Source organism: Sebastes fasciatus, chromosome 16 (assembly GCF_043250625.1).
Source record: "Sebastes fasciatus isolate fSebFas1 chromosome 16, fSebFas1.pri, whole genome shotgun sequence".
Classification (NCBI taxonomy): Eukaryota; Metazoa; Chordata; class Actinopteri; order Perciformes; family Sebastidae; genus Sebastes; species Sebastes fasciatus.
This window is the reverse complement of record NC_133810.1, coordinates 27,056,898-27,072,931: the sequence shown is the minus strand read 5'-3', so window position 1 is coordinate 27,072,931 and position 16,034 is coordinate 27,056,898. Positions and strand designations below refer to the sequence as shown.

Sequence of the window (16,034 nt, the reverse complement as noted above, 5' to 3'; positions counted from 1 at the left end):
TGATCCCAAGGGAAATTCAAGTTTCCAGCATCACAGTTCCATAGTGCAAAACATGTTAGTAAAAAGGCAGTAAAAAAGTTAGTAGTGCAAAGTACAAAGTACAAAAAAATATACCAGATATAAAAATACAATGAGATGAAGAAAACTGTTAAATCTGAATATAGTGCAGGGTAACAGCTGTGATACACAACTATTAAAAAAGTGAATATAGTGCAGAAGAGACTGTTAAAAGTGAGTACAGTGCATTATTATCTGTCCTGCAGACCGTCCTCCTTTGTCGTACATATATGTACATATAAAAGGTGTATTTTTGTCAACAATGTGTGTACAGATCAACAGTGTAGGTGAAAGGTCCTTCCTTTAAAGTAAATTGTGGATATTTACCAGTAGGTCTAATAAAAGGCAAATAAATTGTGATTTATGATCATATGATAATAGAGGATGTGAGGCATTCTGACTAGGGAGGATATGAAAAGCAATATAAATACAATTAAATGTTGAATATATGGTTATTGAGAACGAGATAAAGTTGAATGTCTGGCTTGAGTTCAGAGCGCTCTGATTGGCTGAGAGGAACAAGTGTACAACACGTAGCACTGACGTTAATTTACAAAGACGAATGATGTGGCAAAAATCAAAGGGCGACTAGAAAGAAGTAGTCCCACTTTTAAATTTATTTTTTTAATATATTTTTATATATATTTTTTAATATGTCACTGTTTGATATTTCAAATAGACTATTAAATATTTATAAAACATTGTAAAATTAACCCTAGAAATAGTAATTATACTCGACATTATGCACTTTAAAAAAAAAAAAAAGTGTGACTGTGTATTCATCCGCGCCATTGAATGCAACTTCCATTTCCGGGATGTTTTCTCTGCAGAACAAGGACTATAGAAAGAAGGCTAGGACATCAGTCTAGGGTGTGAGGGGATTTGGCGCATGCGCAGTGTAACTAAAGCTGCGGGGGTGCGTTCTGATTGGCTCAATTTTCCCCCATAGCTATGACGCATGTTCTAGCCTCCTTCTATAGGCCTTGCTGCAGACCAAACCTCCACCGCCATTGCAGGTCTAACAGGGAGTCAGTGGCAGTCAGTTTGTTAGCCAGGGGAAGAAGAAGCCCGACAGTAAACAGTTTAAGGGACGAATAAAACATCACACCGACACCACATTTAAGGCTTTAGACTTTAATTAATCTGTTCTTTAGACTAGAAACCCCCCTGGCTGTCCGGCTAGAGTCAGAGAGAAGAAGAAGAAGCTAGTTAGCGTTAGTAGAAACCGGAGGAGAGCGAGAGGAACCGCCATGGCTCAGATACTGCCGATCCGCTTTCAGGAGCACCTGCAGGTATGTGGATGAATGAACGCTTAAGATGTTACCTAAAGTTTGTCTTTCAGTCGGATTCACTACGAGATTATCTCCAGAGGCTTTCCAAGTTGCTAAGAGTTAGCTAATAGCGAGCTAATGCTAGCTAGCTATAGCTTGGCAGGGTGGATGACGTTTATCTTAGTTAGCATCTAGCCTCCTATGCTAACACTTTGACTTAGCCACCCTTGTGTTCGTGATCAACTCTCCTTTTTGACAAGCCAGGTTTCCCTTCCTGTGCCAAGTATATATCTTATCCTGATTGTTTGTTATAAGATAAGATAAGATGAACCTTTTATTAATCAATTCAGGTGTCAAAGCAGCAACAGAGTGAAACACAGCAGAGGTATACACAAATTATAGAAACAATAATAGAGATATAAAAGATACAGAGTGAATGGGTGAACATAGTGTGTGCAGTCCGTCAATAAATAAATGTAGTATGTGGAATAAATAAATGTACATATGTACACATGTGCAGTCTATAAAGTGATATATAGGATGTAAAGTGCACCAGTGGTTAGAGTCCAAGATGGTTGCAGATAGTGCATGTTTAAAGGTATAGTACATGTTTCACTATTATGTAGTCATATTATTTCTTTATATTAATCTTGTCACTAAGTGGAGGCTTAAGATAAGCCCAGTGTTTTTTTTTGCCTCTTCCTGCACTGTATATTATTCATTTATTTATTTTTTGTTCATTTTGTGCCACAAAATTGATATAAATATATATATTATATATATATATAATATACAGTTCACATGTTCCCACAAAACACCTAGCAGTGGTGGTATTATACATAAAAATGTGTATAAACATATTTTGTATACTACTAATATTTCATGGCATTTCTTATTTTAGACTGTCATTCATAACAGCTGAGAAAATGTTTTACTCACACTCTGCTTATGTGGATAACCCTGGTTGGTGAACAACCAGGGTTATCCACATAAGCAGAGAATCAGACAGGTTGTAGACAAACACTTTAACTAGCCAACCTTGTGTTCGTGATATAAATGACGAAAGGCTGCAATACACAAACAAAAGGTGTATACATACATTGCTATTAAGTCGTTATCAGACATGTTGTGTTATTCCAGCCCTTTCTTATAAGTCATATCGGTTTACTCAGAGTAACACACAGTGATAGTGTTACTACAAATGGGCACTGTCAATGCTGCGAAAAGGATGATTGTTTGACCATACATTTAATAGTTATTCATTATCGTATTACCTGTACTGACATGGTTGAGATGGCATTCTGTATACCACTTATCATGACATAGTAACGTGACAGCTAAATGAAAAGTTAAATTTGTGTTGTATTGTAAAATATGCCTTGTTCTATATGTTTGAAAGGAGGGATAATCACGTTGTAGAAATGGTCATGTGGTGTGTTGTCTTGTCTGATAGCTATCCAACTATACCCATGTTGAATGCTGTGATAAGGGGTGATTGTTTGAACAACTATACATTTGATAGTTATTCATTATCTTATTACCTGTACTGACATGGTTCTGTACACCACTTATCATGACACAGAAACAGTATCATTTTTATTTATCAGATTGTCTTGAGAACCTGCCCTGGTGCTTATTTCTTACATTTGAAGTTGGATTTTGGTGTTAGAAGGATCATTTTAGATAATTTAACTTAACGTCACTCTTTTTTTGCTTTACTTGCAAGCTTTGACTGGTGTAATAGTTGGTGCTGGACAACTATGTCAACTCATCTACTTGTATCACGAAAACAGTTGTGAAAAAAAGTGACAGCTAAATGAAAAGTTAAAATATTTACACTCTTTTACAGTTAACTCATTTGTGTTGTATTGTAAAATATGCCTTGTTCTATACGTTTGAAAGTGATTATCCGACCACAGGGGGGATAATCACGTTGTAGAAATGGTCATGTGATGTGTTGGCTTGTCTGATAGCTATCCAACTATACCCATGTTGAATGACTTTGCCAAAGTTGGCTGAGGCTCAAGTATTCACTGAGAATGACTTTTGTTTCTCTTGATCTGTTTCTGTTAGGCAAACTCTCCCCTGATATGGTAGATATACAGATACACATTTTTGTAATACTAGAAAAACAGGTGGTTTCCTTGATGTGCAGGCCTGTACTACATGGAGCTTGCTTTTTGGTTTGAATGGCCACACCTTTACTATAACACCCCCAATAAAACTGCCAGTTCAGGTCAGATTGAGGAAGTGGAAACATCCATGTCCCTCCGAGCTTATGGATCCAGTCTGGAGTGCTGACTTTCAAGATGTAATGAATAAATTATAGTGACTTTTGGTGTTTCAGTCAAGCCTCAGATGAGAAATGTGATCTCTCTCTCTCTCTCTCTCTCGTTTCCTTAATTTCACACTTTCAACACTTATTATTAATAAGTGTTTTGACTCTGGTCCCTGAAGTGAGGTCAGAGGTCAGAGGTCAGGGTCAGTACCGTTGGACTAGATTGTGACTTTCAGTGTCTTGTTCAGTGACAGCTCAGCAGAGTGAATGTTTGAACGCAGGCTTCCTGATCATATGATTTATTCCTGTTACTACAAAACTATCACCCTTCTTACAGATACAGATCTTGTGATAATAGCAAGGATAGGTTTAGATTAAAAACCACAAATCACCAAAAGTCACAGTGCAGCACAGCACAATGTTATTGCTATCTTAGTTTATGTGACAGCAGCTGATGAGTTAATATGTAGGCCTATCACAAGAGATTATATGGCGACTGAGCTTCACAAAGCTATGCAAAGGTCTTTTGTGCATACAGCTACAATGAAATGATTATGGAATGATTTTTGACTCCTTTGTTAAGTCCTCTTGATTGTGGTAGTGGGAGTGAAAAGAGAGAGCAATACCGAAGTGGTGAATTACTGTGGTTACTGTGAATTCAAACTGAACTAATATTTTATCTTCAGCCAGTGAAAAGGCTTTTGCAATCATGTCCTGACACTACATCTTTGTAGTGAAATCATACTGGTAGTAGCTTTTGAATTGAACTGTACTGTGTTTCATTCAAGGAACCAGTGTATGTCACATGGAACTTCAAGTAGTTTCTTGTCATTCATACTTGTTGATATGTTTTACTTTTGTATAAATTTTTTTGCATACTAATACAGTAACTTCTTGCATTTTATTTACTTACTGTACCGCACTGTAGTTCCCTGTGATATGAGCTGTGTGCTTTTCCTGATTTGTGTCATTGGCACGTCACAAGGTCATTTTGTGTGACTAATCAACTCCCAAGGGATCTCCAGCACCTATCACTAATGCATAACCTGCATATGCTGTTTCATGCATGTTTCACACATCGCTTGAGCAGATCATGTAGAATATTAGAGCTGGATGATATGGCCTAAAATCTGTATCAGGATAAATTGTACATTAATCCTGTTTAATGGACAGAGTTTATCAGGTACTATAAGATGCTGGGTGCTCCTCACGAGAGCACCCAGGTTGCAGGAAGGAAATTATCCTAGCTTATTAGTGCAGTAGATCACAGGATCCTGGAGAGACCAACCTGACATGATCAGCTTATGGCTGCTTTGGTGCTGTCATGATTTTTTCGCATAGCTATTACAGGCTCAGCAATGCAGGTTCAGATGCATGCTTTATAAACCAGCCAAGTTTGCTTTATCACTGTAAGTTGAACCTGATTGATTACTCTGATTTTGATTACCCCCATATTGCGATCCTGAAAACGAGAGATCAACAGGGCCGCTATTGTCAGGTTCCTCTGTACATAAAAGCTACTACGTAATTATTTTAAAATTATTTTTAACTTTGCCATCACTTCATCCTAACTATAATTTTAAACGTGTACTTCAACCAAACAATATTACTTTGAGAGACTTTACTCCAATAGACTGATGTGATAAATTCATAGCAGTAGCCTTATCATTTTACATATTAGCCATATTTTTAGGCCTCTGTTATCTTTGGTCAATGTGACATGAAAATCGTTTTGTGCGATCGGTTTCAAGTAAATCTCTCAACTGCAGTCTCGCAAAACAACTCAAAGAACTCATATTTTGTATATAGGCTAGTTTAAGATGCTAGTATGTAGTTGTCTTGAGAAGTTCATGTTAACATTATTGTAGCATAACCCCCCTGAAGCTGTCTAGCCCTGTACATGATTGTGGATAACCACAGAGAAGAATCAAAATTGTGATAAAACTCTCATATCAAGATATTATGATTCTCAATTGTCAATGTCTAAACGTTACGTGTTACATAAGTCTGTTGCTACTTTGAGAAGAACTTTATAAATGGTCTGGTTTTAAATGAAGCTTACACACATGGCATTTTCTACAGGATTTAGATTTTCTGGACCTAGTGTAGACAGCTAATAAAGACAGCTGTGCATTGCCTATACCACAGATTAAAAGCAAGCCTTCACCTTGGTCTGTGCTCTCTCTCTCTCTCTCTCTCTCTCTCTCTCTCTCTCTCTCTCTCTCTCTCTCTCTCCTCCCTCCCTCCCTCTCCCTCAAACTTTGCAATTGTGTGTCCTCAGTCATCCGGTCAACTTGCATAGCTTGCATTTTTATATATCATCCATTTATATAGTGTAGTGCAGACTCCAGTTAAAGAACTTTAATTGCACAAGTGTCAAGTAAAATACCTATAACTCAAGACCTCACATCTTTCCCCACACAACATAGTATATGCAATCAGTTTGTCATGTGTTCTACTTATACACTTATCCTAGCAAACTGTAATGTTAAATGAATGAATGACGTTCAAATACCAATGGCAGCTCGTACTTCCCAGGAGCATATCAGTGTAACGGTTCAATCAGGAAGACCAGAACCATTATCAATTTAAGACTGGGCCTTGATAGGGATGCACCGATACTGGATCTGATATCAAGCCGATACTGACTCAAATCTCTGGATCAGATATCGGTGACAATGGCCGATCTATTCAATTCAATTCTATGTTTATATACTATATACATTAAATACTGGAATTCTAATTCCTGTTTAAGTTTTGACCAATTTGCTGCTGCATTAAAAAGGTTTACACTTGAATTGCAATTCCTGTTAATTTTAAAGATTTTTTTTGCCAAGTAGCTGGTGCACGATATATTACTATTATTTTAATAATAAATAACATTTCACTTAATTTATATATGTATGTATTTGTTACATTTTGTTTACAAAGTTAGGAAAGCAATTTTTAAGTTAAGCCTGATGTTGCTTTACACATAAAAGAATGATCCCAGTCACTTCTACTTCTCAGTACGCAGTGAGGCATACAGCTTATTAATTAAACACTGGTATCGGAGTGGTGCTCGGTATCGTCCGATACCCTGAAAAAGACACGGAAAATGTTGGATTGGTGCATCCCTAGGCCTAGTTCTACATCCCTACCTAAAAAAACTTTATGGGGACATCCCTAGTTGGCTGTCTGTAATAATTGAAAATGGCTCTTGATCCTGTTTATGTAATCACAACATGATGCCTGTTCTTTGTTGACAAAGGCTTCTCTTGCATATTTAGTAAGCAGGGTTTGACAAGCCAGGTTTCCCTCCCTGTGCCAAATAGGCACGGTTGATTATTTGCGGAGGGAGAAGCCTAAGCTTATCAAATATTGTGTTTATTCAGCGCCATATTTATGTGTGTCCATAATGACCTGTTACTGTTAATTTACTTTCTCTGAATATGTGGATGTTTTGTAAGTATACACAGTAATCTGTTATGTTTGCAAAACATGTCATCAGTCAACTCTCCTTGCTAAACACAACTACAAAATACCCACTAAGAACCTTTTTGTTAAATGTATCATATGCAGTTCACATGTTCCCACAGAACACCTAGCAGTGGTGGTATCATACATAAAAATGTGTATAAACATATTATGCTTACTACTAATATTTCATGGCATTTCTTATTTTAGACTCATTCATAACAGCTGAGAAAATGTTTTACTCACACGCATCACCAACCAGGGTTATCAACCTGAGCAGAGAATCAGACAGGTTGTAGACAAACCCAGAGTTCTCAAAACCTTTGGAAGAGGAAACAAAGGCAAACGTTAAAATTATTACACTAACTTTCCATTAAACATCCATTAGGAGTTACTACCTAACTTAAGTGGGCACGGTATCACATCGCAGCAGTTAACTTTGTGAATAATATTTGCAAATTTGCGCAGAATGCTGATACGAGGGAAATAAAAAGTAAGTGTAATTGGTTGTCAGGTTCTTTCAGATGAATGTGGCTAGTTTTAAATCAGATATTTGTGGTCTGAGAAAGGATTCAGTTCCCTGAATACTCCGAAAAGATGGGACTTGAAATCTGGTAGTACTGACACTAAATGCATTTAATTCAGATTTATTTCCATTGGTGTTTGATAGTAAATTTTGTGCCACAAATTTGTTTGTGGCACATACCTGTACTATTACATACTGTTTGCCTAGCGGGTAGGGCTTTAGTTTATGGTGCCATGCTCTTTAAATGTCATCTTACAAGTTTGCATGTTGCACTTTGAACTGTTCTAGTAAGTGACCAGCTGATATCTCGTGACAGGCCGGTGAGGATACAGATATGCTGAACACTTGACATTCTGCAGCACTGTCTAAATGGAAGATAAAGCGTGCATTTGTGAGAAAAAAGGAAACTGCAGTCCCAAAACCACCTCAGCAGAACCGGTCTGGAGTGGAGATGGATGAGCTCCAGAAATGCATGCATTCCTTCCTTCCCCCCCCCCCCCACTTCTCTTTATCTAACAGTAAAGGCAGCCCTCTTGCACCTCACCCCTGGGCTGGTCACATGTCCCCCCACCAGTGTCACATGGGAGTGGAGGAGGCAGCACTGGGCAGGCCTGTTGTTTCAGTCCTGGTAGACAATGGGTCCCTGGTTTCCTGTTGTGGAGCACTGCAATGAAGTGCTGCAAGCCTCAGCACATAACATGGCACATCCTTCCCTGCCCTGCCTTGAACTTTACATGTGCGGGACACACAGGGCTTTTTTCTGCTGAGCAAGAGGCTGCTTTCCCTCGAAGGAAGAGCATACAGGTTAAATCAACAAATGGGACTCCCTTGGCGTTGTTAGGAATAGCTCAAATCTGCTGGCTGATTCCTTATCTCTGTAAGATTCAGAAGCAAACATCAGCTCAATTTTATGGCTTTTAATGGGAATTTACTCAGTTTGATTTAGCTTCCTTATAAGAGAGCTTGTGTGTCTGAGTCTGAGCTGGACGACTGTTTGCTATGGATCAGCTCAAGAAAACATCTTCTCTAGGGCTACGTGATGTATTTGTTTTGGGCAAGAGTTGCATAAAAATGTTTTGGGATTTTGGGCCCATATTAAGTGTATGCTTGATAATGCACCAGTTGCAGTGAAGCTCTCAAGGGTCCACATAATAAAGAAAAATACAAAGATGTTAAAATAATTCTATGCCATAATGTTTTCACATTTAAGTTGAACTGCTTTGTTGCAATTGCCTTGAATTATTTCAGACACTAGGGAATATTGTAATAAATCAGGACAGGTACTAATAAAGTGGCATTTTTAAAGACATCTGATTCAGAGCCACGCATCATAGTCACAGCATAAACAAGAAACATGGTGAAATAATATTTGCTGGTGTAAGCCAAGATGATCCCTAGTCTCCACTTAAATTAGCAAGTGAACTTCATGGGGATTTTCATTACCTCATTTTCCCATTAGTTCTCTTTCCCAGACGAAAGGATGGGACTTGCTTGGACTTGAGCTGATTTGTTTCTGGTTCTTCTCTAAAGTGCACTTGCTTACACTGTGAATGGAGCTAATAGCAGAGGGTACTGCCTAAGGCTGGGTATCGTTTAAAACATTACGATGCCAGTACCAATACTAGTACCCTTAATGTGGTACTGATACCAATAGAGAACTTCATTCGATGTCCCACTGGCTAGCTAATCGCCACTGCACTGCACAGCGCTCATACAGCCGCTACCACTGCTAATGCTGTCCACCGATCCACGGTTGCGGAACCATGTTGTCGCGGAACTGTGACGGCCATCCTCTTGTTTCCCCCACACGTTAAGCGTTAGCTCTGTCAGCACTTGTTGCCGTTACGCTGTAAGCACCATTAGCTGCAAGCAGTTGGCTCAGACATCTCTGTGTTCAGTGCCATGTGAAGGCAGGCAATTCTGGCTGTATGGGTTGTAGCTTCGAAGAACACTCGCAGTGATTGTCTACGAGCAAAACAGTCATCTTTTTCTAGATCTGGGCACAAAAAGGATCGATTGCAGGTATCGTTTGACTAGAAAGGTTTCGATACTACTTGGTACTGGTTTGTTTTGGTCGATACCTTAAAGGTATCGAGTACCAATCCCCAGTCTTAGTCCTGCCCTATACTTGGAGCGCCTGCTGTGCCCTGAGAGTGAAGGTTTATTACACTTAGTCCATCGATGACATAGAGCGGGGTTGTGAGTGTTTGCATGCTTGGCCACTGTACTTCTTCTGGTGGAAAAGAAGAATGTGAAGGGTATTGTTTCCACTGCCATATTCAGCAGTGACTTTGGTAACATATTGTTGTACAAACTTGTAAACTAGGACAGTCTTTATCAGTAGCTGTGGCATACTGTATGATTCTTGCGAGCAGTAGTCGATCATCGTGTTAACTTGACTGATTGGTGTAACTGCAGTAAAACATCCAGTGAGTTATAGTGAGCAATAAAGGACACTCATTTCCTGACACTGTCTTGATAAAATTGTAGATGGTTAAGCTTTCAGTGAAGCTCACATTCTTTTACTTATTTGCATGACAATTTAGCTTTCTCTGGTCAAATGTATTGCCTTGCAGAGACACTAACTTGGGCAATGCCCCTCTATAATGTCATGTCATTGAAGACGCAGTTCTGAAAGTGATTAGAACGGAGTGAGGCAGAGAGGCTGAGTTAATGGTTTGTCAAGGGACTAATGACCGTAATGCATAGTGTAATAGTGAATCACTATGCCTCTTGCTGGCAATTTGTTGCTGCCATTGCACTGGCTTGCTGGCCTAGCCTCTGCAACATTAGCCTTCAGGTCCTCGTGTAAATTGATTCTGTTCTCTCTTGACTGTGCTTTTTTTCTCTCTTTTAACCAGCCCTATACCACATGCATTGAACACAATCACCAGATTAGCTTGTTGATCATCACGTTAGAGTATACATGACACTCTCCTTCTCACGTTTCCCTTAGATTGATCTCCCTTGTGCTCTCCTCTCGCGACACTATTGTTAATTAGCTGTCTGCGGAGTCAAATGTTTTTGGGCTAGCATCTGCCCATAAAAGCTTATGCTAACAGCTGAGCTAAAAGCAGCAACACCAAGGCCAGGGCAGGCTAGACTAAGTGACTAAATGATTTTTCCACATTGGTTGTAGCTCCACTGGTTTGACCTGCTTTCACCCAAATTCCTCCTCATTGATGTCACAGCAGCGTTAGCCCACAGCAGTGTTTTACCATAAGGTTTCTATAGCAACCCAGTCTGACTGACCAAACTTTGGTGTGGTCCGTCTTGCAGCAGTGCAACATCTGTCTGTTTGTTGTTATTTGGTCCAAGGGACAGAGGTAACATATTAATCGTGATTAGGCCATGCCGCTCATTCCTGTTTGACGAATGCTCTTCATTGTGAATGAAAGGGCTTCCTGCTGAGCCCAGAATAGATGGCAGATGGTAGAGTGAGAGAGAGAGAGCACGTAAATCTGTCTAGAAAACTATTGTGTAATGATAGAGGATAACCCTCCTCTTCTGCTTAATACGTAGACATACCTCAGTCTGGTTTACAGAGATTAGAGAGACGATTTAAAGAAAGTCAAACAGTTGATTCACACGGTTTTAGATCTAATAGCTACTACATGGGATTTTCTGATATGGATTCAAATCAAGAGCACACATTTGTAACAATTTTTAGTAAGTTAATTTAAATATAGCGATCTGTTAAAATAAAGTGTTGCTAGATATTAAAGTATTTTCTCTCTGAGGGCTCTTTTCTTTTGTCTGGTGTTTGAATAAATGTTGCATTAGTAAACAAGGCTTCCATACTGAACAATGGCAGCGATAAGAGGCATGAAAAGCTCCAATGACGTTACTGTATGATGTCACCCTCCACAGTAATAAAAAAAAAAACATGAAACACTGTGGTGAAAGTTTGCTACAGACCCGTTTTCCTAATAGCTGGTAGTAACACTTGTTCTGTAAAGTCAATTATTGTTGTGTCATTGAGGGGGAACCAGGTTACACACCAGTGAAAGAATGTGGGTGGGGCAGGCTGGGAGGAGGGTGTGTGTCCTATCATTGATAAAAGGTGCTCCCATTTCGTTGAGCAATTCTTGGAACTGTGCTTTCTGTTTGCTGATTAGGACTCAAATTGTTAACAGTGGAGCCACATTTTATCATTAGCAAGCCTTGAAATGTACACTCGGCAAGCCTAGCGGGCTTTTTGGCAGAGATCCAATTTGTGCTCACAAAACTAAGCTTGACATTTAAAAATTTAAATTAGGTGGCCACAAATTATCAATGGCTGGTAAATTAAAGCAGTAATTAAAACTTGCCATTATAATACAGAACACAGGTCATTAGAATGTAAATTTCCCATTTAACTTGTTCAGCTAATGCCATTAGCTTAATGGTCTTAGTTGTCAGTTATTCATGACCATGGGTAAAAGAGATGTCTTGTCACAGTTTAGATTTCTGCCTCTGTAGCTGTGCAGTGTACACAACATAATGCTGCTTTGTTGCTGTAATAATATATTAAATAAGTAGGGAATTCCCTGTTAAATACCACAGACTGTAGTTAGATGGGTTGTTAGATTTTTATTGTTTTTTTGCAGTCTTGATGGGGGAAAAATACAATCAGAAGATGTTTTTCTTGCGGCTAAATATTGTGAGGTAAATACTAGTATTTGTAAGTAATTAGTTGAATTTATATATATTTATTCCTTTTGTTTGTAAATAAATGTTCAAGAGATGTTGTTGATAAAGGCAATGTGTTGAAATAATTGAATCTGGTCAGTTATGGCAAATGGAATATGTCAGAAAAAGACATTTGTAAAGACAGAGAGACACCGTCTCAAGTTTGAGGAATTATGCTCCCTCTAGGTAATGATACAACATTTGTAAAACTGTGGTGTATTGCTGAGGTTGTGAAAGTAGAGGAAGTTGCAACAGCAAACATAACATGTTTCTGGTAGTTTCATTTCCTTCAGTTTTACTTCACAGCTGCGTTGCCATTTTCAATTTGTTAGCACGGAGGCACCGAAGTTCTGTTTGTGCAGTGATTGCATTTTGTCAGCGTCAATGTTCAGTGTTGTTGTTAAAATGTGGTTTGAAGTGGTTTCATTTTAGAATTGTAACCATGATACATGGTTTGTACTTGTACAGGAGTCTTGGCACTCCTGCCCAGAGCTGTTTTGGCTTGCCCTCAGTAGGTAGTGCTGTGTCAGGGTTTGTGTGAGGTAGGCAGGATGCCCTGTTTCCAGCCTTGGCAGTAAACCGGGCTGCAGAGCTTTCTGGTGTTATGTGCTGCAAAGCATTTCACCCACAGCCTCAGGCATTTGCGTTTATGCGGGTTAAACCACTTTATGTCCTGTATCACATTGTTTGTTCTGCTGGGTCAGCAAGGGAAGTCAAAGAAACTGAGGCCACACTGCTGAACTGTGGTATACTTGTGTTGGTTGATTCAATTTAGCGTTTGTCCTTTATCACAGGTGATTGTCAGGACAGGTGTTATGGCAAAATTGTGTTAATCATGGCCTTGACAAACTGCATCACAAATGCAGTAAGTTGCAAGAAGTCCGACCTTGTTCAGCTGCTGGTATTCAGACTGCAGTGAGACTACAGTGTTGTGTAATATGGTTATGGTTTCCTCTTTGGCCCCTGTTTTGAGAACTTGGCATTGGATTAGCCCTCCACCCAGCCCAGCTCTCTAACCACGCCACAGCTCCATGTGTCCAAAGAACCGCTGCTCAGTGTCAGGCTTGGTGACCTCATCGGCTGGCTGTGGTAGTGCGAAGCAGCTGACCAGAGAGTCAATGGCTTCTTATTGGACACCTGTTGTTTGGTCAGCACCAGGCATTTTAATTAATTTGACTGTTAAAAATCATATGTTATACAATGTTAATAAAGAAACTGGGGCTCTTGAGCTCCCTGACTGCAACACTTGAAAGTCACTTCCTGCTGTCTGACAAGTACATTCCTTTTCTCCCTCCCACATGTTGCCTGGAAATCTCTTGAGAAATACTGCACTGGTTTACAGGGAAATTAAAATGAATTAGAACTAGGGCTGTCAAAGATACCGCAATAATAATGCAAGTTTGTTTTAATGCCACTAATTTCTTTAACACATTAATGCAACCTGCTATTTTTAGGTTGAAGCAAGCTCAGTTTTAAAGCTAGTGTGAAGATACTGGCATCATATGAAACTAGAAAATCATGTCGAACTAGCTTGTCGTGAAGGAGGCTAAATGATGCTCCAAAGAAATGGGGGTCCCCTTGACCTCTGACCTCAAGATATGTGAATGAAAATGGGTTCTATGGGTACCCACGAGTCTCCCCTTTACAGATATGCCCACTTTATGATAATCACATGCAGTTTGGGGCAAGTCATAGTCAAGTCAGCACTCTGACACACTGACAGCTGTTGTTGCCTGTTGGGCTGCAGTTTGCCATGTTATGATTTGAGCATATTTTTTATGCTAAATGCAGTACCTGTGAGGGTTTATGGACAATATTTGTAATTGTTTTGTCTTGTTAATTGATTTCCAATAATGAATATACACATACATTTGCATAAAGCAGCATATTTGCTCACTCCCATGTTGATGAGAGTATTAAATACTTGACAAATCTCCCTTTAAGGTACATTTTGAACAGATAAAATATGTGCGATTAATTGACTATGGACAGTCACGCGATTCATTATTTAATCGATTGACGGCCCTAATTAGAACTACTTCTTGTCAAATGGCAGCCTGGAGATGGTTGAAAGAACGTGATGTCAATATTGTCATTGATTTTCTGTAAATTATATTCATACTGTAATATTATACTTTTTTTCCTTTTCTCTTAGCTCCAAAACTTAGGGATCAATCCGGCCAACATAGGCTTCAGCACCCTAACCATGGAGTCGGATAAGTTCATCTGTATCCGGGAGAAGGTGGGCGAGCAGACTCAGGTGGTGATCATTGACATGGCAGACCCCAATACCCCTATCCGCAGGCCCATCTCCGCTGACAGCGCCATCATGAATCCAGCCAGCAAAGTCATTGCACTTAAAGGTAAGACAATGTATTGGCATTGCAGAGGCCACGTTTCTCTAAATCAGTGTAGGAAATACCAGAGAAAGAGAACTACATCATACTATTTCAGTGTTGTATTTTAGCTAACCCCCTGTAAGGGGCCTGCAGCATCCAGTTCTGACATGTTTGTTCAATATAGCAACATTATTCATTTAATAATTAAGAGTATTTCTAAATTATTGTCATTGATTTATGTCCATACACATCCAGCTACTTTAGTTTTCCACTGTGAAGTAGTTTTTATTGCCCAACATGTATGTTTTTATCCCGAACATTTGTCCTGTAAATATCCAAAGTAGCATATTTTTATTGTTTTTGTCCAGCATTCATGATTGCTTTGACTTTTTTGTTTGTTTTTGTTTTTGACTTTTCTATGTTCTTTTTTTTTTCTTTATTGCTTTCTTATGTGTTTGCAGACGGTGAGTTGAAATTTAACTACTTCATTGTGGAAGTGAAATCCTGTTTTCAAGACAGTATTTATGAAATTATCCCATTCAGCATTGCCATCTTCAATAAACAAATGAAGCATACAGACTATATTGATTACAGCTGGCATTACACTATAAACTTAGGTTTTGGTACGATGCTCTTTAAGCCTGTGTGTTAATGGCCTGGCTTTTAATATTTTTCATATATCTGAACCCATTTAATGAATGAATAAATCTTTGGACCTTCTTCCACATCTAGGCCATTGAAAATATTTCTTCGTAAACAGGATTTAGCTTTCACAGCCTTATAGCTTGCTCGCATTCCATCATTTGTATTACATTAGAATCTGTTTTACATGTGGTAATACTAAGGGTAAAAATGATTTCATTTTAAATCACATTTCTTCTCAATTTTCATTTGAAATCCATGTCTTCTTCCATCTGTGTGAAGTGGTAATTACCCAAACCTGTTGTTTCACTTGTTTCCCAGCTGTGTTTTTAATATTTGTTATTAATTTAACAACTTTTGACAATCTCGTTCTTTATACTAAGGACCGAAGATTAGTTTGCTCCAACTACCAGAGAGCGTAGACTTAATGTGCTGACATCGTTCTATGATAAGTAGTGCCAGATGAGGAGTGAACTGGGTCAAGAACAGATTTTGAATAACAACCTGTGAGACTCGCTTGTCAGGGTGTGAAGAGTGGAATTGAGGAGCACTTGCTGTCCAGCTGATCCAAGAGCCCAGCAGCTTTGTGCATCCTTCTGTCTGTGTTCAGTTCTTGGCCTTGTCCCTTTCCCAACTATTAAAACAACATTTCATGAGCCAAACAGCTGGTGTCCTAGGATTTTTGGCTAATCTGTCTCCCTGTGGTCACAGTTTAATGCTATGAAATAAGTGGAGGTCCTTCAGGTTTCCTTGTAAAGTGACTATATCACTATATCTTAAAATGATAATTAGGG

General features: G+C 39.0%; 1 protein-coding gene across 1 annotated transcript in view; it reads left to right on the top strand.

Annotated features, from left to right (window-relative positions):
• Positions 1-1,031: 1,031 nt before the first annotated feature.
• Positions 1,032-16,034, top strand: part of cltca (clathrin, heavy chain a (Hc)) — a 39,171-nt gene continuing 24,168 nt past the window's right edge. The window contains exons 1-2 of the mRNA XM_074610246.1: positions 1,032-1,349; positions 14,415-14,622. Coding sequence (XP_074466347.1) covers positions 1,308-1,349; positions 14,415-14,622 — 250 coding nt within the window. The 5' untranslated portion in view covers positions 1,032-1,307. The remainder of the gene's footprint in view (positions 1,350-14,414; positions 14,623-16,034) is intronic.